The following is a 23,507-nucleotide window of genomic DNA, read 5'->3' on the forward strand; positions in this document are numbered from 1 at the left end:
TTTTTGTAGCAGACTCAAAGGACAGCAGCTCCATTTGACTTTTTTTAAGTGGGAGGGGAGAAGATGCAGCCTCTCTTAAACCTCACTGTAGAAAGGAAGACCATGCCATGAAGTACACCAATAACTTGAACTCGTCAGGCTCAAACAGCCCACATATGCAGCAACAACTTCTTGCAATCAGCTCAGCTTTTGTCGCCTTTTCAGTCCAGAGATGTTTAGCTTATATCTACATTAATCAAGACCTTGGCTTCTTCTGCTACTCTCTTCTCTTCATCCACTTCTTCAGCCTTGGCAACAGCATCCTCCCCTTGAGGTTTTCTCCTCTTCTGTTTGGGAGCCATGAAGCCTTGCAAAAACTTCTTGATGACACTGGCCTGCAGAGCAATCACACACTCCCCAAAATCTTTTAGGCTCTCCAAGGAACAAACCTAATTAGAAAAACATTGCTGTTAGTGATTTGTAGCGTGGGCAGGATTTTCTATTTCTTATCTGAATACTTCTGCTTCCATTCGACAGGTGAGAAAACCACCACAGAAGCAAACATGCCTACAGGCATTCTAGGCAAAACTAACAGTAAAATATGTTGACTAAAAAACCAGCGCTTTAGAACACACTACAGTGTTTTATCAATTTTAAACCCAATTTTGCTACTGCAAATAACATGTTAAGTTTCCACAGAGCATGTCTATATTCTCTATTTCAAGTGCTATTTCAAATCTTCTACTTCCTTGAACAGTCATTAAATGAATGCTTGTAAGATAAGAACTACCTGTATTTAAAACAAAACACTTCCAGAACAGCTTCGGGGGAAAGTGGCACATAATGAATGTTCAGAATTCCAGATCTGGAGTTAATAAGGCGTTCTCTATACTTTAGAACTGGAAACTCGGTTCATATATTCCCCATGTGTCTATATCAGTATTATTACTCACCCTGGCTTCAAATTCTCCCTCACTGATGTATCCCAGACCTCCTTTCTGCAACCGCGTGGCAACTTCAATAAGATCACTGCGCAAGAAGTTTAGCAATTCCTGGCTGCCATCACACGACTTCAGACCTAAGTTCTGCTTCCGAGCCAAATGAATGGAATGTATGATATCTTGATACCTGAGAGGAGAAGATAACATAGTGGATAACGTCCACCCTTGTGAGCCACGGTGGAAACTATTAAGAGATGTAGGTTGTAAGCTCTGTACAATTCTATAAGCTGAAAAATTATAGCTGATTCAAACTGCAAGCACAGAGTAACCAAAGTACTGCTTGGTCCAGAAATCAAATGCTGATGCTTAGGAATTCTTAATGTTTTTGCAGCCCTGCAAAAGGTTATTTTATACTAGTGCTTCAGTTAAATTGTTTATACAAGCTTGCTAAAAAGTACGAAATGTCCTTTGGAAAGCAAAGCTAATCCTTTTGTACAGGTATGGCTGTTAAAAAGTTCTGGAAAGACCTAATCTATACTTGAAGCAACATTACAGAACTTCTCAAATCTTTTATCCATAGGCAAAAATTAGCCCCAAACAATAACAATCAGCCCTCCGGTAAACTATTTCTTTTTTCAAACTGTCATGTAGGCTGCTGGCATTAAAGTGACAAAACCACAAAATTTCACAAAACAGATAAGTTAAAAATCATCAATTTCAGAAATCCATTCTATCTTCAGTAGCCGTATACGAGTGCCATATAGTTTTGCAGCAAGTGAAGAGGAAGCCTCACCTAATCTGTAACCGATCTTTCAATTGGCTCTCTCTTATCCCCTGGGAATGCAAGCAGGCTAGCAGTTCGTCCAACTCTTTCTGACTGTCACAGAGAAACCTGGAAGAGAGGATAACTTCTTCAATACTCTGACAGTAATACAACAAAAAGTATATTTCAATCGTGCCAGATAAATTATTAAGCCATCTCACTATTGCAGACCATCTATTAATTTAGGTACTTGTGCAGTACGTGACATTTCCTATATTATATTAAAAAATCTCTATTGGTTTCAAGGATACGATGGCTTACATGCATGTAAAGTTTTATAATACTGAAGTTTTACAAAATACTGCAGTGAATTTAGCTGTGTTGGGTTACAGGTAGTCCTTGACTTACGACTATTCATTCAGTGACTGAAGTTATGACAGTGCTAAGTGAAGGGATTTACAACCCATGCCCAATGTTATACCTGTGCATGTTTACACCCATGACCCCATGGTCATGGGATCAAAATCCTGGCACTTGGCAGCCTGTTCGCTCTTATGACCACAGAAGTACTAGAACTCCCCCACTCCATTATCTCTCCCCCATCTATGCCCTTTTGCCCCAGCTAACTTATTGCTCCCACTATTGACAAAGCAGGCCAGGCTACTGGGTCATATGAGGCTGGCTTCACACAACAAAACCCCCCAAATAAATGCACAAAGCCGCTGAAAGGGGCTAAAGTGCACCAAAATTTCCCTTTGTGCTGCACTGCTAGCCATAAAATTCACTTAATGATAGCAACAGGAATTGCCTGGGTTTCAGTCACTTTATAACTGATCATTTAGTAATCAAAATTGCAGGCCCAATTGTGATCGTAAATTGAGGGCTGCCTGGACTATTTCAGATATGTAGTTTAGCATTTTAATGACTTGGAAGTAAAAGAAGAATCATATAACTCAATATTTCGACACCTATTTCACTGGACAAATTATACCGCTCTTTCTGCCCTCTACTGGTAAACAAATACATCGCTCTGGAAAAATGAGGACTTAAAAGAAGCAGGCAACAAAATGTTCTGCAAGCAGGAAGTAGATCTTGGCACCCTTCAAAAGAAAGATCTTGTGGTCTATATTTTGACAAAATTCTGAATCAACAGCTGTTTAAACCAAACATTCTAATTAAAGATTTATATATTTCAGTTCTATGACACAACACTTCCCAATCAGAATATAGAATAACAGAGTTGTAAGGGACATTGGAGATCTTCTAGTTTAACGCCCTGCTGAAGCAGCAGATCCCAAACCATTCTGGACAAATGGCTGTCCAGTTTCTTGTTTAAAGCCTCCAGTGATGGAGCACCCACAACCTCTGGAGGAAAGCCGTTCCACTGATTAATTGTTCTCACTCACATCCTTAATTCTAGATTAAACCTTTGTTAAGTTTCCGTTATAAATTCAATGCAAGATAAACTGTTTTCAAAATATATGTTTCTAAAATAATTAAATGTTAATGGCAATGAAACTACAGGTAGCCCTTGATTTACAACCGATCACTTAACATTCAAAATTGCAACAGGCCCAGAATGGGTGCTTTACAGCCTGTAAACCATTTCTGTCCATTATAAAATGTTGTGCCACAGATCCCCAGGCCATGTGACCGTGCCTTTACAAACAGTTGCAGTGCTCTGTGATTATGTGACCACAATATGTGACTTTTTTTTTGCCCGTTTCCTCAAAAAAAATAGCCATTCAGAAAATACACTATATTGATGGGTGTGTGGAATTGAGGATGGTTTAGAAGAACAAAACAGTATGGGGAAAATACGGTGAATGGTCCTTTTTGTTGCTTAATTCCTTTGGATTATTAATTTTTATTCTTTTCTATTCTGCATAATGATCCTTACCCCAAAGGGAATAATGTAAACATGTATATAAGCATCCAGAACATTCTGAATACTTCTCCAAAGGTCTAAATACCTAAATTTCAATCACAAATAGATGGTACGAGGATAGAAATACATCAAATATTATTCCCCACCCAATTTTTTTGTTGATAGGTATGGGGAAAAGTCTATCTTACCACAGATTCTGTCCCTGTTTTGGTACTGATGTCTCAACAGGTACTTCTGGAATATGCAGGATCCCTTGTGGGGTGTTCAAAATACTGCCTTCCACCAAGTTTTCCTGTGCATCTGTAAATATTATAAGCATTAACAGAACAGTTTCATTTGCAGTTTCCAGTGCTACTTTAGCATACAATAAAGCAAAGCCTCACAACACCTCATTAAACTATTTTGTAACCATCCATGGAAAGCATAAATGTTTACATGCACAATTTTATTATATTAGTGCATTTTTCAACGTTTAATTGGAATTATAGGAAGCAAGCTACATTTAATATTATCTTAACAAATGACTTTATAAGAATAAGACATTAAAAATTACATCACGTACTTCATTTTTTTCAAATTTTACTACTTCTGGCCAGTAAAAAATATATTTTGGCTATCTATAGTGTGTGTAAAATTAAGACGATATGGTTCTTCAATTTGTTTACTAAATGTAAATCAAATACCAATTACTGCAATTTTATCCAGAAAACCCACATCATTATACCAATGGCTAAACAGGTAATTCATGTAAAGTAAAAATACTGGAAGTGTGTCCATGTACTTGTGTGGAAAATATGTAAATTAATATTTTCCTTAAGAAAATGCATAATGCTAAGCAAAATGTAAGACAGTAGTGCAAAATTGGAAGTCGGTATTATCCCAAAGATAAGACCTGATCTCATCAAAAGAGGTACCACGTCTTATTTGGGGTGGATGTCTTACCCGTTCACATTAGGACTGCTGCAGCCAGGCCTCCCATGACCCAACACCTATTGTGCCACTGTCCAAGTTCTTCTGTGGCCACTTGCAGTTGCACAATGTGACACGTCGTCCCGCTGCTGCCACTCGTGGCAAGCTGTGTGGATCGTCATGCTGATGCCGCCACTTGCAGAAGGCCGCATGGTGCATTGTGCTGATCACATCGGTGCTGCCATTCGTGGCAGGAGGCCGTGCAGCACATTGTGCCGATCACACTGGTGCTGCAAGTGGCCACAGAAGAACTCAGGCAGTGTGGCGCATCAGGTGTCAGGGCGTGGGTGGCCTGGCTGCAGCAATCCTAAGGTAAGCCGGTGCAGGTGCATGGGGCAGATCCACCCCCCCCATCCCAGCTTGATTTTTATGCATGTGCCTCTCCCCCCACAAAATAGGGCTTATTTTTGGGGTAGGGCTTATATTGGGCGCACATGTAAAAATCAAGCTAGGGCTTATTTTCGGGAAAACACAGCATAACTGCATTTCACAAGATACTGTACTGTGATTTCTACAGAGCAATGTGGCTTGCTTCTTTGGGCAGGAGATAACAGACTGCAAAATGATGTATTTCACTATTTTATCTGAAGTCCCTGGATTATAGCACTCTTTTTCATATAAATCCTACTGTGAATATAAACTGACTGAACAAAAAGATCCTAATGAAAAGCATTATCTAGAGAAAAATGATCAGTGAGTGATTACTTTAAAGAACATAGCACTTGATATTACATATTGATGCTAAATATAAATATTTAATATTCGTAACATAAATACAATGTATAGTCTATGTAGCTGAAGGAAAAGGTTTAGTTTTCCAATGATATAAACATTGTTCCATCAAATTTGGAATCTACTAATCCAAAAGAAAGACAATTCTGAGTCAGTGTCACCAGTCTAATAAAGAGATTTTATATTTGATATTCACAACAACAGTTCACACATTTCACTTGTTTCACCTATGAGAGATGAGAAGTAATCAAGCTTACCTTGCTGGTAATCTTCCTCCTCCTCCTCCTCCTCTTCCTCCTCCTCACCTGGAGGTGTAAAACTATAATCTATACCATCATGTACCCACCCTTTCTCTATGAATAAGCCAGGAACTTCATCAGAAAAGAGCCAATACCTAAAATAAAGTGATCGTATTAGATATGAGGGAGCAAAGCAGTTCAGCTTTCTACATCCAACCCCCAGAAACTGGATCAATTGCTATGCCAGTAAACATTCCTGGCTGCTCAGATAAAAGCAGAAAGCAAGGTTTAACTACGTAAAGCTCTTAATGAGGAAAAACAGGAGTACTTAAAATGTCCTAGAAAGCCAATGTGGTGCAGCGACTAAGACGATGAGCTAGTTCAGGGGGAAGAAGGCAACGGGACAAAAATCAAAGCCTCGCTTCAACCATACAAACTCTGCTCTCACATCAAGGTATGCTAGAGGGTCCTTATTGAAGGGTAAAATGGTGGTGCAAGTGCTACTTTGTGCTCTCGAGGAAAAGTGGGGTATAAGTCTACCATATTCATGTGTAGCAATAAGTAATAGCTGAAACGTAACAAGAGAGTTTGCAGTAGTGACTCAGGAATAAAATAAGCAGGAAATGTGAGAAAAAGTAGAAGCACGAGGGAAATGGGGCAATAGGGAAGTGAAGTAATTAGGCAGTAATAAAATGTGGCCTTGATAGTTGGGAGGGAATAAGATTCCCTGAGACTTCCTGAACAGTAAGGTAAGAAAGAAACACAATTACAGAGAATGATACAGTATGGTGGAGATATCCGAGCAGACAGGCTCTGTGCATTAAGATGCAGCAATTTGTGCCCTATAATTATGATTACATTTGAGTAAATCAGGCCCTCGCCTAGTGTTAAGAAAAGTGATACAAGGCCAGTAACCAACACTTAAGAGGAAGGACTCATTTAAAACCAGCATCTTCAGTTAAGTCCTGATATAGGGCACTTTTCCACAGTCCTCATCACCCACAAAGATATTCCTTCTTTCCTACCTGTTGTGATTACGGTCTGTGCCTATTGGTGTCCTGCGCATGACCAGCTTTGCTTTGGCAATACCATCTTGAAAGGCTTTTTCTGCTGCAGCTTTATGCTTGCGAATTCTTTCCTCCTCTGCTTCTTTTTCAAGTTTTACTAGCACAGCAGCAGAAAAGAATGTATTAATTCCCCACAGCATTAAACTGGTTTAATTCTTTTTTTAAACTGGGTACTTAAGTTCCCGCTGTTGCAGTGTCCCTGCCGTCACATGATTATCATTTATGACATTCCTTACTGGAATCAATGGAAGTCAGAAGTTGGGGACAAGTGAGGTCCTCACTTAACAATGGTAACTGGGGACTGCCAGAACTGTTGTCATAATTTGGTGCAGTCCTGTGACCAATTCTGGTTCCAGTTGCCACTGTAAGCTAAGGACTATCTGTAAGCAGGGCAAATATTCTCATATTCAGGTATTAAAAACATACTATTTTTCCTAGGAATTCATTTACACATTTATTTGGCAGATATCCACTAAGATACCAACCAATGCAACTGCAAGTGCAAATTTTCCCCAGATGAGTAGCTGTTATACAAGGGAAATTCAGAAATAAACCTCCATTTGGTTATCAATGACAGACACTCGCAGATACAGAACTTGTATTATAGACATTAGAAACCTACATTACTTTTCGACATAATCGCCATTCAAATTGAGGCACTTGTCATAACATCTTACAAGGTTCGAAATTCCTTAGTAGGAGTCACTCAGCACCAAACCTGGTCTAAAGGGGGGGGGGGATCAAAAACATCCCAATGGAACTGCTTCAAAAGTTCTTGGGTGCGTCTAGCAGTGTGCAGGTGAATATTATCATGAACCAGCACACCAGAAGTGGTGCCATAGAAAATCCCGCCAAATGTGAAGATGCCAAAGGAGTGCTGCTAGTGAAGTTCATGGAGTGTGGTTCGACCATCAATTCAGAAGCCTACTGTGAAACATTACGAAAACTCAAGACGAGCCATCCATAACAAGCGTCGGGGCATGCTGACTTCTGGTGTGGTGTTGGTTCATGATAATGTTAACCCGCACACCGCTAGACGCACCCAAGAACTTTTGAAGCAGTTCCGTTGGGATGTTGATCACCCCCCACCCATCGCCCAGATTTGGCGCTGAGCGACTACTACTAAGGAATTTCAAACCTTGTAAGACCTTATGACAAGTGCCTCAATTTGAATGGTGATTATGTCCAAAAGAAATGTAATGTTGTAGTTTTCTAATGTGTATAATAAAAGTTCTGTATCTGCGAGTGTCTGTCATTGATAACCAAACAGAGGTTTATACTGAAGACAAAAAACCCCAAAGGCTCCCTCAAATTGCTACTGATTCCCAGTGTTTAAATAGAAGCTCCTGGCAAAAATGCAGACCTGCCAGTACCTTGAGTTTTCACAGGCTACTCTAGCTAGGGATTTCCAGGTAGCCCCCCATCTAGCTAGCAGTTCCAATCTGCTCAGGATTTGAGTTTAGCAACTGCTCAAGAAATTGGCAAAAGATAGCATCAGACTACTCCATTCTTTCAATATTTTCAGAGAGACTACTCTTCTGAATTGAAATGGATTGACAGCCCGCATAACACTGATAGCCAAACTAATTGTTAACTGTACGTTATTCCTGGCCCAGATAGCTTTTATGGACCAAGATGAATATCTGAATAAATAGTTCAGATGTTCCTGTTCCTCTATCAAATTCAGCAAAGGTATGGACAAAGGCAAAAAAGCAGCAGGTATGTTTATCTGTTAGCAAGCATCCTTTCTCAACAGCAGGTTGGAGATTTGAGTCCTACAACTGGCAGTGATAGATGCCAGTAGCCCAATGGAAACTTTAAACTCTCTAATCACAGTAAAAAAAACCTGCTCTTTTAATTACCTCGCATTTCCATTTCCTGCTGCTCTTTCTCTTTCTTGGCCTGAATTGCCATAAGCCTCCTGCTTTTGACTGTGCTGATCATGTCTTCTGCTTCCATATCCACACGTTGCTCTGATTTGGCTGTTTTCTCTGGTTCCCCTTTCTTTTTTTCTCCCTTCCCCAAACCATTTTCCTCTTTGCCAGTCTCTCTGTTTTTGGCCACCATCTCTTTCCGTTTTTGCTTTTCTGCCCTCTTCTTATCATTCTCCTCTTTCAGCATTGCCAGCCGCTCCTTCCACAATTCAGCTGACATCTGCTGCTTTGCTTCCACGTGATCCTGTACTGAATATGTCATCAAAATCCGATGGCAAAGAGCTGTGAGGATTTGCAGTTTCTCCTCGGGGGTCAGCTCAAAGAACTCTGATACCTCCAGCTTCTCCAGGAATTCATCCTGTACTTCATTGTCTTCAAAAGCTGCCAAGTCTTTGTTCTCTTCTGCATTTTCGGAAGCTTCACTTTCCTCCTGTATATCTGACTTGCGCAGACAAAGACGAACTAATTCAGAAGCAGAGTGCAAAGTGAGGGGAATCTCAGACAGTTTCATCCCCAGCTCCAAGTAGTCTTCTGCAATTTCATCTTGCAGCAAAGTCTGGAGAAGAATGACCAAAATTCTGTTCAAGTACAGAAAACCCCCTTTTTCAGCACAAAGAGCTTCCATAAGAGAAACAGCAGTGATGGGATACTGAGCATCTGGAAGCAGCAGCCCTGAGTAACAACTCAGAAATTCCACAACCATAGCCACATCCCCAAAGAGGGTATTAGGGAGTCCTTCTGGAGTATCCACCAGCTTAAAAGTGGGCAAGTTGTTGTCTTTGATATCCTGGTCCTCGTATCGCTTCTGTTTCTCTAGCCTCTCCATCATTTCCTTTTCCCGACGTTCTTTGGCTTTCTCCTTCAGCTTCTCCTTCAGCTTCTCACGTTTCTTCTTCATGTATTCTTTGCGTTGATCCTCTGTCATGGAAGCCCAGTTTTTCCGGTGCTCTAGTAGTTCGTAACGCTTTTGCACTATGCCTCGCAGCTCCTCAGGAAGACGAGCACGATCCTCACTGGACAGCAATCGAGCAGTTTTTGAAATGATGCAGGACAGGGCGCTCTTCTTGTCCTCGCGGTCTTTGTTTTCTCTATAATAAGCAATCAGGTGAAGTGCAGCAGGTGGAAGATGTTTCGGAGGTTTATTGGAAGACTTGGGGCTTCCAGTTGAGTTTCTTGGTGCTCTTGGCACTTTAGAAGTACCTTTTGTCATGTCTAGAAGTGTCATCTGTTTCATTTTCATCTTGGAATCTTTTTTGGGAGATCTAGATTTTCCAGATTTCTGCCCATTCAGCACTTTTTTATTTTTCTGTTTTGGATCCAGTGATTTCCCAAGCTTCTTCTTGTTGAAAGTGCCAAGTTTTCCAGGCGCCATAATATTCATCATCTCCTCCAGCTCCTCGGTAGACAGTTTGTGGGGTTTGGAGTTCTTGATTTTCAGCGGGCCGTCCACAATTGATTTATTTAAGTGCACACTGCACCAAAGTGAAGGATTCAGCCCCTGTGCTGTGGAAGAGCCATCTGATTTGGGCTTCTTAGGTTTCCTGTCAGGCGATGAAGTGCTCTTCCTCTTTGTCGAAGGATTGAGTGTCAAATACTGGAATCAAAGCAATGCAAAAGGTAAATTACCTGCATTTAAAACTGTACGTGGATTTTGCTTGCACTAGGGAGAATCTACCCCAAATGTGCGTAAGCCAAAATACAAAATAAACAGAGAGCTCTTAACTGACTACAGTATATACCTTCTCTATAAACATTCAATAGCAAAGAAAATCTAGTAGTGCTCCAACTGTTTCAGATGGAAGGCCCTTTGAAATGTTTTATCAAAAGTCCGTTAAATGTTTGTACATCCTAATATCTATTCTTACAAAATTTAACTATGAATTGTTAAATGACATTTTAAGAAATTTCTACAATCTGAGGCAACCCAGCAATACTGCCATCTTTGATAAAATATTGAGAAGGCCAGGTATCAAACTGCGCTTCCCAAAAAGCAAACAAAACTAAACATGTTTATTAGCTATAGAGCAGGGCCTTTCAACCAGTACCTGTGGTCCTCAGGGAACACCTGCTGCCGGCATCAATCTCCCTTCGCCCTGTGCGTTCCCACAGAGGGTCTCCTCAGGGTGCCACCGATCAGAGAATGTCGATTGGTGGCCCCCAGGGGGAGATCCTTCTCTGTGGGCGCTCCAGAACTATGGAATCAGTTACCAGTAGAGCTCCGGATGGCGCCCGATCTTCGCTCCTTTCGTCGCGATCTCAAGACGTTTTTGTTTGTACAAGCCGGCCTAGCGTGATGGGGGATTGGTGGGGTTTTTTATTCTTGTATTCTTAATATTATCTTTGGGGTTTTATAATTGCAATATATTAATTGTTTTAAAATCGGGCAATTATTTAATTTCCTTTTAATATTTGTAACTTTGTATTTTATTCTTGCCCTGTGAACCGCCCTGAGTCCTCAGGGAGAAGGGCGGTATAGAAATATTATTAAATTAAAATTAAATTAAATTACATTGGCACCTGGCAGGTGGTACGTGACCATCCTAGAAAAGTAGTAGGGGAGGGGAATGAGCTGAACCGGTGGCAGCACCACAAGCCTGAACGAGAGATGGCTGGAGGTGCAGGGCTGTCAGAGCTCAGCGGAAGCTCCAGGATCAGCGCTTCTTTGGGGCTGTCAGGGCTCAGTGAAAGCGACAGGATCAGTGCCAGTCTCCAGCTGGAGCTTGGTGCTGATCCTGGTGATTCTGAGCCCAGAAGAAGGACCAATCAGCTGGAATGTTGTAGCATCTCCAGGGTCCTGTGATTTACATTCAGATGCTTGGCAACTGATTCATATTTATGACGATCACAGTGTCCCAGGGTCATGTGAAGTGACCAAAACCTGATGCAACCACCCAGCAGACGGGGGGAATAAAAGAACAAACACCCCCCACGCCACCCCCGCTGCCAATCCTCAACAGGAATGCTCACAATGAAAACCTCGGACAGCAGAAAGAGCGCCGTCGGGCGGGCAGGCGTCTTGCTCAGCTGTGGCTTGGGGGGCACTTTTTTCAGTGCCATTGTAACTTCGAACAGTCACCAAGTGAATTGTTGTAACTCGAGGACTACCTGCACTTCATCACTTTTTTACTTTTTTCCTATCAAATTTTTGACACCTTGCTAGGCGACTAGTGCTACTCGGATGTTGCCATATCCTAAAAGTGGTACAATGAGTGAAAAGGTTGAAAAGCCCTGCTATACAATGTTTGATGTCAATTGGGGGGAAAAAGCCCCAAAGGTGACTAGAGTGAATGAAAGGATCATTCGATCTTGCCAAAGGAGTTGGGCGTCCCACTTATTTTAAATACTACGGAGAACGGTCCATTCTACAGCAAGACATCCAGGCAGTAGCTCAAGGCTTGTGGGTTGCTGCAAAATTCAGACAGGGTTTGCTGTTGAATCAGATCATTTAGAGGGCATCTCTATACCAACAGGAAAATTAAGATTTCTGAATTATGAGCTTGATTTCTGTCCTGCAAGAACATGGCAACACAAAAACTTCAAACATGGAGCTCATCAGACATAATGTACCCAAGCTCCCTACCTTCCCGTCTTAAAACTTTTACTTTAAAATTATGTGGGAAATATACATATTGCAAAATATATCAGGTACCAGCAATATTTTGAATTCTCAGAATACTTTAACTTTTTCCCTTTTCCTGCTTTGGTTTGTGGTTCAGGAAACTGGGATATTCAATAATGGTTTGAAGATTAAAATCAATGTCAGAGAGATGTGAATTTTCAAAATATAAGCTCAGCAAAATAGCTGAAGCTTTGATTTCCATCTCTATGTTGAATTTAAGCTTTCTTGAACAAGTTAACTTTGTCTTCCCTGTTTCAACTATTGGATATATAGGTAGTCCTCAACTTAAAGGTAAAGGTTCCCCCGCACATGCGTGCTAGTCATTTCCGACTCTAGGGGCTGGTGCTCATCTCCGTTTCAAAGCCCAAGAGCCAGTGCTTGTCCGAGGATGTCTTCCGTGGTCATGTGGCCGGCATGACTAGACACCAGAGGCGCACAGAACACTGTCACCTTCCCACCGTAGTGGTCCCTATTTTTCTACTTGCATTTTTACGTGCTTTCGAACTGCTAGGTTGGCAGAAGCTGGGACTAGTAACAGGCGCTCACTCTGTTACGCGGCACTTGGGATTCGACCCGCCAAACTGCCGACCATCTGATCGATAAGCTGAGCGTCCTAACCCACTGAGTCACCGCGTCCTCAACCTACGACCATTCAATTAATGACTGTTCAAAGTTACAATACTATACAATCAAAATTCAGGTGTTTGGCAACCAACATTCATGTAACAACAACAACACCACCACCTAGGATACTGGCAGCAACCCATGTCAAACATTAGTGCCAGTCAATTTGAGTGTTCAGTTGACTGTGTTTCATGTCTTATGAATAAAAGTTTTATAATAATAATAATAATAATAATAATAATAATAATAATAATAATAACAACAACAACAACAACAACAAAAACTAAATAAATAAGTTGGAAGGGACCTTGAAGGTCATCTAGCCCAACTCCCTGCTCAGGCAGGAAACCCTATACCATTTCGGACAAATGGCTGTCCAGTCTTTTTTTAAAAACTTCCAGTGTTGGAGCATTCACCACTTCTGGTACAACAGTTGCAGCATTCCAGTGTCATGTGATCACTGTTTGCAACTTTCCCAGGGGGCTTTCAACAAACAAGTCAATGGGGGATGCCAGATTCATTTAACGATCTCAGCAAAAAGGTCATAAATTCATTTAATGATTGGATTGCTTAGCAATGCAAATTGCAGCCCAAGTTATGACTGTTAAGTCGAGGACTACCTGTATCTATATAGGAGTCATTAGACCAGGGGTCGGCAACCTAAAAAAGGAAAAGAGCCACTGGGAACCGGTTCCATCACAAATTAAAAAAAGTGGGAGCCGCGTGCGCGTGTCCATGCACGCGCATGCGCGTGTCCATGCACGCGCATGCGCAAAATGGTTTTTTGCGCATGCGCGGACGCACGCGGTTGCCATTTTTTTTAAAGTGAGATGGAACCGGTTCCCGGTTGCCCGACGGCGACGGCCCGTCTGCAAAGCTGCCGCTTTAGGCAGCTTTGCAGACGGGCCGCGGCAGCTTCCTCAAAGAGCGGCGCCCCTGCCCATTCTGAGAGGTGCGCGCCGCTCTTTGAGGAAGCTGCCGCGGCCCATCTGCAAAGCTGCCGAAAGCGGCAGCTTCGGAGACGGGCCGCGGCACCTTCCTCAAAGAGCGGCACCTCTGCCCGTTCGCGCGGAGGTACGCGCGCACCTCTCCAAAGGTTTGGGGAGGTGCGCGCGCACCTCCACCCATTCGGGGAGGTGCGCGCGCACCTCTCCAAACGGGCGGTGCCACTCTCCATTTGGAGAGGTGCGCGCGCACCACTGCCCGTTCGAAGAGGTGCGCGCGCACCAGGCGGCTGGGAGCCGCAGGAGACGGCTCAAAGAGCCGCATGTGGCTCCGGAGCCGCGGATTGCCGACCCGTGCATTAGACAATGGACAAGTGCCTAACCCTGCATCTTAAGCAATTCTGGCATAACATATTCTTTAAATTCTAAATGTGTTCATCAACAAGGTTAAGCATCCCAGGATAAAACAATGAATATATATTTCAAAAACATTATTTCAGTGCCTGATGACAAACAAGGGCTTGCTCCTCTGAAAAAAGGCAGAAGGAGCCAAATTTCACTTTTGCCTTATTTTCAATACAGGCCTAAGAATAAGTACCCATGTGAAAATGACTCCTATTTTTCATCATCACACAACTCAGACAGATCTTGTCTCATTTCTCACTTTATGTGGGTCAAGCAAGAAGTCACTGAACTTGCTGGGAAGGGAATACTTCTTCACCAACTCATCTTCAACTACCCAGGGAGCATTCTCGCCTGTTCCAGCACGAAGTGCATTATGACGAATGAAATAACGCAGAATCTCTTTGTTTGGTGGCCGTTCTGTTCGAATCAGGTTGTCTGCTGGCACATTGTTAATAATCTTGAAAGATAAAAAACAAATGTTTCAGACAGGGTTTTTAACTGATGGTACAGAAACAATAAGTAGTTTAGAGAGGACACAGTTAAATCGCTGAAAGTTTAACACTTGTCTTAAATGATACATATATTGTAACTAGAAAGTTTATAAGCATATAAATATACTAGCTATATGTATATATGTGTATGTACACACAAACACAAAACTGTATTTAAATATAGTTGTTTATAATGGTTAACTGCTTCTTAAAACGTTAAGACAGTATTGGTTAACAGGCAAATCTACTCACCTTATCTTCATTCTGCAACTTGACATCATATTTGTGTGGTAAGAATTTTGGTGGAACCCATTTCCTTTCTTCTTTTTTCAGAGAAGTAGGAAGCTTCCGAGGAGATCGCCGTGCCCGGTCACCTGCCCAATGAACAAAAAAAAGCAAAAATATTAGTTCTGTATAACAGTTTTATATGTATGCCTACACCACTGTGTTTTAGAAAAAACTTTCAATAATGCTGCTGTAAATACAAATATTATTAATACATTAGATCAGGAGTCCCCAAACTCTGGGCTATGGCCCACTAGTGGACCGTGAGTGATTTGCAACTGGCCCACTGAAATGGTAGGCAAGCACGCAGCTCCCCAAATGGAGCTGCGCGCGCTTGTCAGCCATTTGCACAGAACCATCCCCTCCCACCCACCAGTCTAAAAAGCCAGAAAATTTGGGGAACTCTGCGTTAGATCATTAAACTCTGTTGTGAAAGTGTATTCTGTGTATGCCCTTAAGTGATACTGACACTTAGCTCTGAGATACTGTAAATTTAAAATTCTTTTCTACAGGACGAACAATTCAAATTTTGAGTTCAGATAAGAGTGCTGGATAAAACATTGTCTTTTATGTTCAGAATTCAAACCAAGCACTTTTTCTGTTTCATGCATAACAGATAAATGTATGGCTTATCATAAACAGTTGACCATAAAAAGCACATGCTTAATACCAAGTAGTAAGTAACAAGTATGTAATACTGCTTGATCAGCACACTTTAAAATTATTTATCAGATTTTTGTCCTGCTATTATTTTATAAGTAACCCAAGGCAGAGAACATATCTATTGTGACAATCAAGATTGCTTTTAGCAGTCATCAATTGGCCATGCATGCAATTTGGCAGTTTACTCCTAAATAAGACTTAAAGCTGGTTCTTTCATTTCAGTCCATGGCTTACTTACTCAGACTCTCTCTTCTGTTGTCATCTTCTTTCAATGCTGGCTCCTTTTGATTTTCTTGTACAACCTGGCTGGTATTCTCTTTGTCACTGGATGGGGAATCACAGGCTCCATCTGTTTTCTTCTCAGTACTCTCCTCTTCTGCTACTTTCTCCAATGGATGTATTTTTACCACCTTGACACGTAGTACTTTCTCTTTTCCAACCTGAAAAAGAAAGAAGCAAATTAGGTAAAGGTAAAGGTTCCCCCGCACATGCGTGCTAGTCGTTTCCGACTCTAGGGGCCGGTGCTCATCTCTGTTTCAAAGCCGAAGAGCCAGTGTTTGTCCGAGGACGACTCCGTGGTCATGTGGCCAGCATGACTAGACGCCAAAGGTGCACGGAACGCTGTTACCTTCCCACTTTAGTGGTCCCTATTTTTCTACTTGCATTTTTACGTGCTTTCGAACTGCTAGGTTGGCAGAAGCTGGGACGAGTAACAGGCGCTCACTCTGTTACGCGTCCCTCGGGATTCGACCCGCCAAACTGCCGACCTTCTGATCGACAAGCTCAGCGTCCTAACCCACTGAGCCACCGCGTCCCTTAAGAAGCAAATTAGAACTAGGTAGAAAATTATTTCCCACATTCAGTAATAATTTATGAAACGATTACTGAGAAGTGGAAGTGTCATGTCTGAAGGTAGCAACACCAAGCTTTGCACCTGGCAACCTATTAAGACATAGCTGCACTTTCGGGCTTACAGAGACCTTAGGACAGGGGTGTCAAACTGCCGGCCCATGGGCCGGTTTCATCATACCAAAGCCACGCCCACCCCATTGCTGCCAATGCAAAAAGAGTCGCAATACATCGCGACATGTGACGTGGCGAGTTTGACACCTGTGCCTTAGGTGATGTAACTGATTATGTACAGTAATAAGAGAAACCCTTTGAACTTGGTGGAGCAGTGGCCTAATGCCTCCTTAAGTAACACCAGCTGCCTGCAATTGGTGCAGGTTCGCATCCCACCAGGCTCAAGGTTGACTCAGCCTTCCATCCTCCCGAGGTAGGTAAAATGAGGACCCAGATTGTTGGGGGCAATTAAGCTGACTTTGTAATAATGCCGCTTGGGGGGTGTATGAAAGCCCTAATAAGCAGGCATATACATAGAATGAAGGCTACTGCTAAGCTTGTAAGCCGCCCTGAGTCTTCGGAGAAGGGCGGGATATAAATGGAATTAAAATAAATAAATAAATAAATATTCCTAATCCTTCAGTATTTTGACTTTCAATGTGTTCACAGGTTCATCTAGGTTATATTCATAGATTTCAAAGAAATCCTGGTAAGCAATACACAAAAGAGTGTGCTAGGTATGTCCCCACACTGTCAGTATTAACCATCTTTATTGGGAAAAAAATGAATTCCTAGGATAAGTTTAATCCAATGAAAATCAGATGTCAATTTGATGGGTCTTCAATATCGATTGTCACCAATGAAGCCTGCCTGTAATGACAGTTTAATGAAGTGAAACATCTTTTTCATCAAGAGATCTGTATGTGTCTCATAAAATAATCCCATGATGATTATGAAGCTGGAAAGAATGATAAAACCAATACCTAAACATAACCCTCCCTGAAAAATGAGAAAAGTAGTAATAATTGGAAGAAAGTGGCAATTTTAAGGGGATTAAACCTCTGCAAGCTTAAGGCATCCATTTTAACCCTTAAATGCATCACCTGTAAAACGTGCTAAGATGTTTGCCTCAGGATTCTAAGAGACTCTATAGGCCACAAAAGGATGCTTACAGTTCTAAGGCAAGATTACTCACAGGTTCATCTAATACTTATCCCATTCGGAACTCACTACACCCTCTTTTTTTAAAAAAAAATCAAGACCATCATGTCTAATACTTTCAACCATTTCTGGAAATCAGCTATGTTAGAGATAGAGCCACTATCACGTTTCTGATGTGGTATTGTTATCTCCACAACTGTTTCTGAGAGATGAATTTATACCTGATCCTTACCTCAAAATCACACTCTTCATCAACAGCAAATTTTGTCATAATCTCCAGCCAGGAAGTGTCCACCAGTTTTTCTAAAGAGATTGTATTATGGTGAACCATTTCCAGAACAAGCTTTTCATACCAGACTGGAAATTCCTCTTTTAAACTGAAAAGATAAAAAGAAAATGGATGTAGCATACTTATGATAAAATAGCAACTTAAAGAATCAACTTCAACTAGAAAAATAGCAACATTCAAGAGACAACAGAAACTGCTACTATGACTTGCCTACCAATATAATTCTATCAATAACCTTATCTTAATCCCCCTTTACTTAAAAGTGGTTAGTTAGTATTTAGCCATATCTCTAATTTGAGTTAATAGCCCTTAGGAAATTGTGTATTACTGAACTTAATTAAGCAAGTATGGAGGTTGGATCTTTCTGCACATTGGTAAAATGATAGACAAATCAGAATGGTGAAACAAATTCTGTTTACTATCAGTGAGAGCCAGTTTGATCTAGTGGTTAAGGCACTAGATTAGAAACCAGAACATCATAAGTTCTAGTTAGACATGTAAGTCAACTGGATGGATGACTTTAGGTCAGTCACTTTCTCTCAGTGCAATCACCTCACAGGGTTGCTGTTTTAGGATAAACAGGAGGAGGAGGTATAAGATATGGTCACCACTTTGAATTACTTCTGTATTGAATTTCTGATCCATCTTTACAACTGCAAATATGTGAAACTACAGATAATAAGGTCGTCCCGTGTTTGATTTTTTTTACATAATTATTGAGAGGGACAACATTCCTACTACAAACCAGCAATATGACTTGTATTCAACATGTTATCAAAACACACTAATAATTTTTGCCTGAAACCCTGATTCCTAATGGAAAAATGCCTTAAACAAATATACAACTATAGTATACTAAAAATGCATGAATGCGTGATTCACTGTCAGAAAGCTTTTGGAGTTATATACATATAATAGATTACATTCTGTATTTTTATGCAGGACATCTACATTTGCTGTCAATTGTGCTATTTAAGTAGATCAGAATTTTTTGAGAAAGGCCAGTGAGAACTGCAACATACACTGTGTAATGAGGGGGGGGGGGGAAATGTCAGAGAGTCAGGCAATACCCAATCAGAAATATTTTCTTTAGTTTAGATATAATGCTTATGTAGCTGAAGAAATGTTTTTTCTTGAGACAAGTATTTTTCACAGGAAGCACACTATTTGTCAAATATCCCGCCCCCCTCCAATCTGTCTCTAAAAGCGTATGGCTACTTACAGCTCAGCAACTTCCTGTTCCTCTTCCCAGGCTTCTTTGTGTGTCAGCTGACTACTCCCGGTACTTTTGCAGGTCCATATTCGTTGGTTATATTTCTCTAGCCGTGCTTCATACTCTCTGAAGGAGCAACAGCTCAGGAAAATAAGGTGCCCTTAGTTTTTAAACTATTGGATTAAATCAGCATTTTTTGTCATTTACACCTACACCCGTGAACACATTACTAAATCAAGGTTTGACAATGATATTTTAACATCTGAATATTTTAACTATAGTCCTTGGATCTGGCATCATGCCTAGTTCTCTCCTTAGTACTATTTTTTGCTTCATAATATAAAAAGTGCTGCATATATAGTACTACTTTTCATCTTATTCATATTCAAGTTTATGAAAGCAGGATTTTATCATCATGAGAAAACACAGCCTCAGTAGCATGAATTGTGTATTTTAATATGTATTTACCTAGATATTTTCTAATACATTTTAAAATACATTTCATATTCTAATAAAACACTGTCTCAAATCAGATACCATAGTCAAACAACTTTTTAAATTAGAAGTGATCAACTTTTCAGAAAATAGAACCATATTATTAGTTGCAAACAGCTACACTTTGTCCAGTACTAGCATAATGATATGACAGAGGAAAGCAATTTTTGCCTCATCTCCTCCCTGCATCACACAGAATTTTAAAGTTGCCTAGGTAAAGTACACTTATGATAATCACCCACCATCACTGGCAATATGATTTGGGAACACTAAATAACACATAATTGAGAGTATATTGGCTAAATCATCAGGCAAAAAACTGGGAGACTGCATTCTAGTCCCACCTTAGGTACAAAGCCAACTAGGTGATCCTGGGCCAATCACTCTCTTTCAGCCTCAGGAAGCAGGCAATAGCAAACCACTTCCCAAATCTTGCCAAGAAAACAATAGGGACTAATCCAAGCAGTTGCTGGGATTCAACACTGATATGCAGATAAAAAAGTGGGGGGAAAAACGCAGTCACAGCTAGCAGGTTGCTTCCCATCCAGTTCACACCAGAATGTTCTGTCTTTCAATTACTTATTTTCTTCCTAGCTTTTAATTATTTGGTCATTTAATCATAAAGGTATTTAAATCGTTGTTGGCCATCAAATAAAATTGAAACCATATTTTAGTAGATATTTCCAACTGTACTTTGAAATTAAACAGTAGTAGCCACAGTAATTCCAACTTGGGCATCACAAAAAACTATGATTACCTTAAATTTGGAAATGAAAAATCTTAATACATAATAAAAACTGAAATAAGGAATACTATGAAGCTATGTTTTTATTGTCGCGTTGGAGCAACAATATACATATAAACAGTCACAGAATTCAGTAGTTACTGAAAAATGTATTTAATACGAACTATTTTGGGTTAAATTTAATTAAAATTTTACTATGTACTAAGCACCAGCCAAATTATCAAAATATACAGCATACGTAGTTGTATTCCTATCAAATAAGCAGATTAGTCCATCCTTAGCTGTATTTCCTACTCAATTCTATAAGCAAACACCTCTACTGTGATTTGCTAGAGAATATGAGAGAGAGAGAGAGAGAGAGAGAGAGAGAGAGAGAGAGAGAGAGAGAGAGAGAGAAGTTGGCACAAATAGCCCAGGTTTTCCATTCTATGAATTTGATTATTATTTTTTAATCCCATTTATATCCCGCCCTTCTCCAAAGACTCAGGGCGGCTTACAATCTAAAGCACAAATCAATGTGCTTAGCAATATGGTTCACCTGACAAATTATTGTTCCCCTTAAAGCAGGCGTGCCCAACCCACAGCTCAAAGGCCTCAGGCAGCTCTGGACAGTTAATAAAGCTAATATACGCTGAGGTAGTCCTCAACATATAACCAAAATAACCCCAAAATTTCTATCACTAAGCAAGATAACTCTTCACCTATCTGCAAAATATCAATCTTTAATCAACTTTTCATTACTAGACATCTAAATTTTCCTGATGCTGGTATAGGGACAGTCTTACAAATAACACAGCCCTGTGCAGTGAATGGCTTTATAGATAACAATCAGTCCTGGAAGCAAAGTAGCACAGGTGAACCAAGGTGCGCCCACAGCTGCTAATACAGTACCTCTGCATTCTAGACCACCTGATCCTTCTGAATACCATTCAAAGGCAGCTCCTTTGCAATAATCTGTTGCAATAATCCACTTGGGAAATGACCAAGACATGACTGACCATGAACAGTGTCTTCCAATCCAAAAAAGGATGTAACTTTTGCATAAACTACAAATGAGCAAAAGCCCTCCTACCTATGGCTGCCACCTGCTCTTCAAACCAGAACTTCAAGTCAAGGACAATCCCAATTGTACACTGATTCTACATGGGATAGTGCTACAGCCTCCAGATGCCGAGGAACGATATTAGCACTGCTTGGTTGGCCTGAAGCAGTTGTATAACTGAGTTTTATTAACCTAAAAATAAGAAGAAATTTCCTCACAGTTAGAACAATTAACCAGTGGAATAAGATTTCTAATCTGGGCTTTTGCCCAGGTTCGCCTGGTGCGCCAGTTACGGCCCTATCTGGACCGAGATGCCCTACGCACAGTCACCCATGCGCTCGTGACCTCCCGGCTAGACTACTGCAATGCTCTCTACATGGGGCTGCCCCTGAGGACTACTCGGAGGCTTCAGCTGGTGCAGAATGCAGCCACACGAGTTGTGATGGGAGTCTCCTGATACTCCCATGTAACACCTCTTCTCCGCGAGCTGCATTGGCTTCCAGTTGCCCTCCGGGTGAGATTCAAGGTGCTGGTGATGACCTATAAAGCCCTAAATGGCATGGGCCCGGATTATCTAAGGGAGCACCTGCTGCCAGCGTCAATTTCCCATCGTCCTGTGCGCTCCCACAGGGAGGGCCTCCTCAGGGTACCACCGGTCAAGGATTGCCGATGGGCGATCCCCAGGGGGAGGGCGTTCTCTGTGGGCGTGCCTACCCTATGGAATCAACTGCCAACGGAACTCCGGACTGCTCCCAACCATCATTCATTTCGCCGAGACCTAAAAACCTGGCTCTTTGAGTTATCTGGTCTGGACTGAGGGGTTTAATGTTTTTAAATTGTGATTTTAATTTTTGCAGCTAGACCACAGGTCTGCAACCCGCGGCTCCGGAGCCACATGCGGCTCTTTCAGCTGTCTCCTGCGGCTCCCAGTCCTCTGCCATGTGCAGTCCAAAAAAAAAAGTGGGACTAAAAAAGTTCAACCAATCAATTCAAATATGCAGGGTAGGTGCATATCTCACCTTGGCTCCACTCTTCAGTCAAACCCTGTTCTGCACATGCGCACATGTACGCGCATGCGCACACATTTTTTGCGGCTCCCAGTTTTTCCTTTTGTGAGGGAACTGGTTCTGAGTGGCTCTTTCACTGTTTCAGGTTGCTGACACCTGGGCTAGACTTAATTTTAAATTGTATTGTTTTTAAATTTTGCCTTGTAAACCGCACTGAGTCCTTTGGGAGTAGGGCGGTATATAAACCGAATTAATAAATAATAAAATAATAAATAAATGACCAAATACTGTCATCTTTTGCCTTTGTAGTCATGAGGAGTAAATCCTGACACCTAACTAAATTATGGACAGTTACAATTGAGGGCGTTGAAGATATAACAGAAGTCATTACCCAAAACTGGATTATGATAAATTGTGAACTCATATTTAAGCAAAGTGTCAAGAGGTTTCTCTTGTTCTCAAGCTTACTTTCTACCTTTTTCAGGCAGGTGGAATTTAAACATATTTCAGAGTAGCATCTGTGCTGTATCCAATACCATACAATATCTATTAACTAGATTGCAAACAGAAAATCAGATAAATTATGCAAGTCCATTTTCTATACCACTGAATCTCTAAGGGTAACATATTTATCACAATATTATAAGTAGATTCACTTTAAAAACCGCCTGGTGATCAGAAATGAGTCAAGGCTGTTCTAACAGATGGGGTAGAGGGAGAAAAGGTTTTGTAAGAGGAAGGGGCTCTCTTGGGTACAAGACAAAGAGGAAATGCTGAAGAGAAAAACAAAGCATTATCCTTTGAGGACACTAAGTGTAATTGCTTAGGCCTACATAAAAACTAGCTCTTTGGATTTTTTAAACAATAAAATATAAATTAATTTGCACAGAAATACCAGCAGTCTCAGTCCTTAAAATAAAGCAGCCTGAGATAAATTTTAGGAGGAAAGAAACTAGTATCCACTAGACTAGGGGTCCCCAACCTGTGGGCTTCAGCCCACTACTGGGCTGTGGCCTACTGGCCACCAACCCACAGGACAGGCTGGCAAAGGTGCACACCCATTTGTGCTAGCGCTGCCACTACAAAACGGGGCTCCGTGCAGTGAAAACGGGGTGGCTCTAGCAAGTGTCATGCAGACGCTAACACCACCCGTCTGTGTCACGCATGCT

At 41.2% G+C, this 23,507-nt stretch overlaps 1 protein-coding gene across 2 annotated transcripts in view; it reads right to left on the minus strand.

Annotated features, from left to right (window-relative positions):
* BAZ1B (bromodomain adjacent to zinc finger domain 1B) overlaps positions 1–23,507 on the minus strand; it is a 36,827-nt gene that overhangs the window by 10,851 nt on the left and 2,469 nt on the right. The window contains exons 2-13 of one of the 2 annotated variants that reach the window (XM_083376439.1): positions 19,059–19,175; positions 17,780–17,924; positions 15,782–15,983; positions 14,848–14,969; positions 14,364–14,561; positions 8,441–10,106; positions 6,537–6,675; positions 5,530–5,666; positions 3,760–3,871; positions 1,714–1,812; positions 933–1,107; positions 243–428 (exon numbers count right to left, since the gene is read on the minus strand). In XM_083376439.1, the coding sequence (XP_083232565.1) occupies positions 243–428; positions 933–1,107; positions 1,714–1,812; positions 3,760–3,871; positions 5,530–5,666; positions 6,537–6,675; positions 8,441–10,106; positions 14,364–14,561; positions 14,848–14,969; positions 15,782–15,983; positions 17,780–17,924; positions 19,059–19,175 (3,298 nt within the window). Of the gene's footprint in view, positions 1–230; positions 429–932; positions 1,108–1,713; positions 1,813–3,759; positions 3,872–5,529; positions 5,667–6,536; positions 6,676–8,440; positions 10,107–14,363; positions 14,562–14,847; positions 14,970–15,781; positions 15,984–17,779; positions 17,925–19,058; positions 19,176–23,507 lie in introns of both variants that reach the window. The other variant, XM_083376438.1, reaches the window with a different exon arrangement.

Source organism: Vipera ursinii (assembly GCF_947247035.1).
Source record: "Vipera ursinii genome assembly, chromosome: 1".
NCBI classification, from domain to species: Eukaryota; Metazoa; Chordata; class Lepidosauria; order Squamata; family Viperidae; genus Vipera; species Vipera ursinii.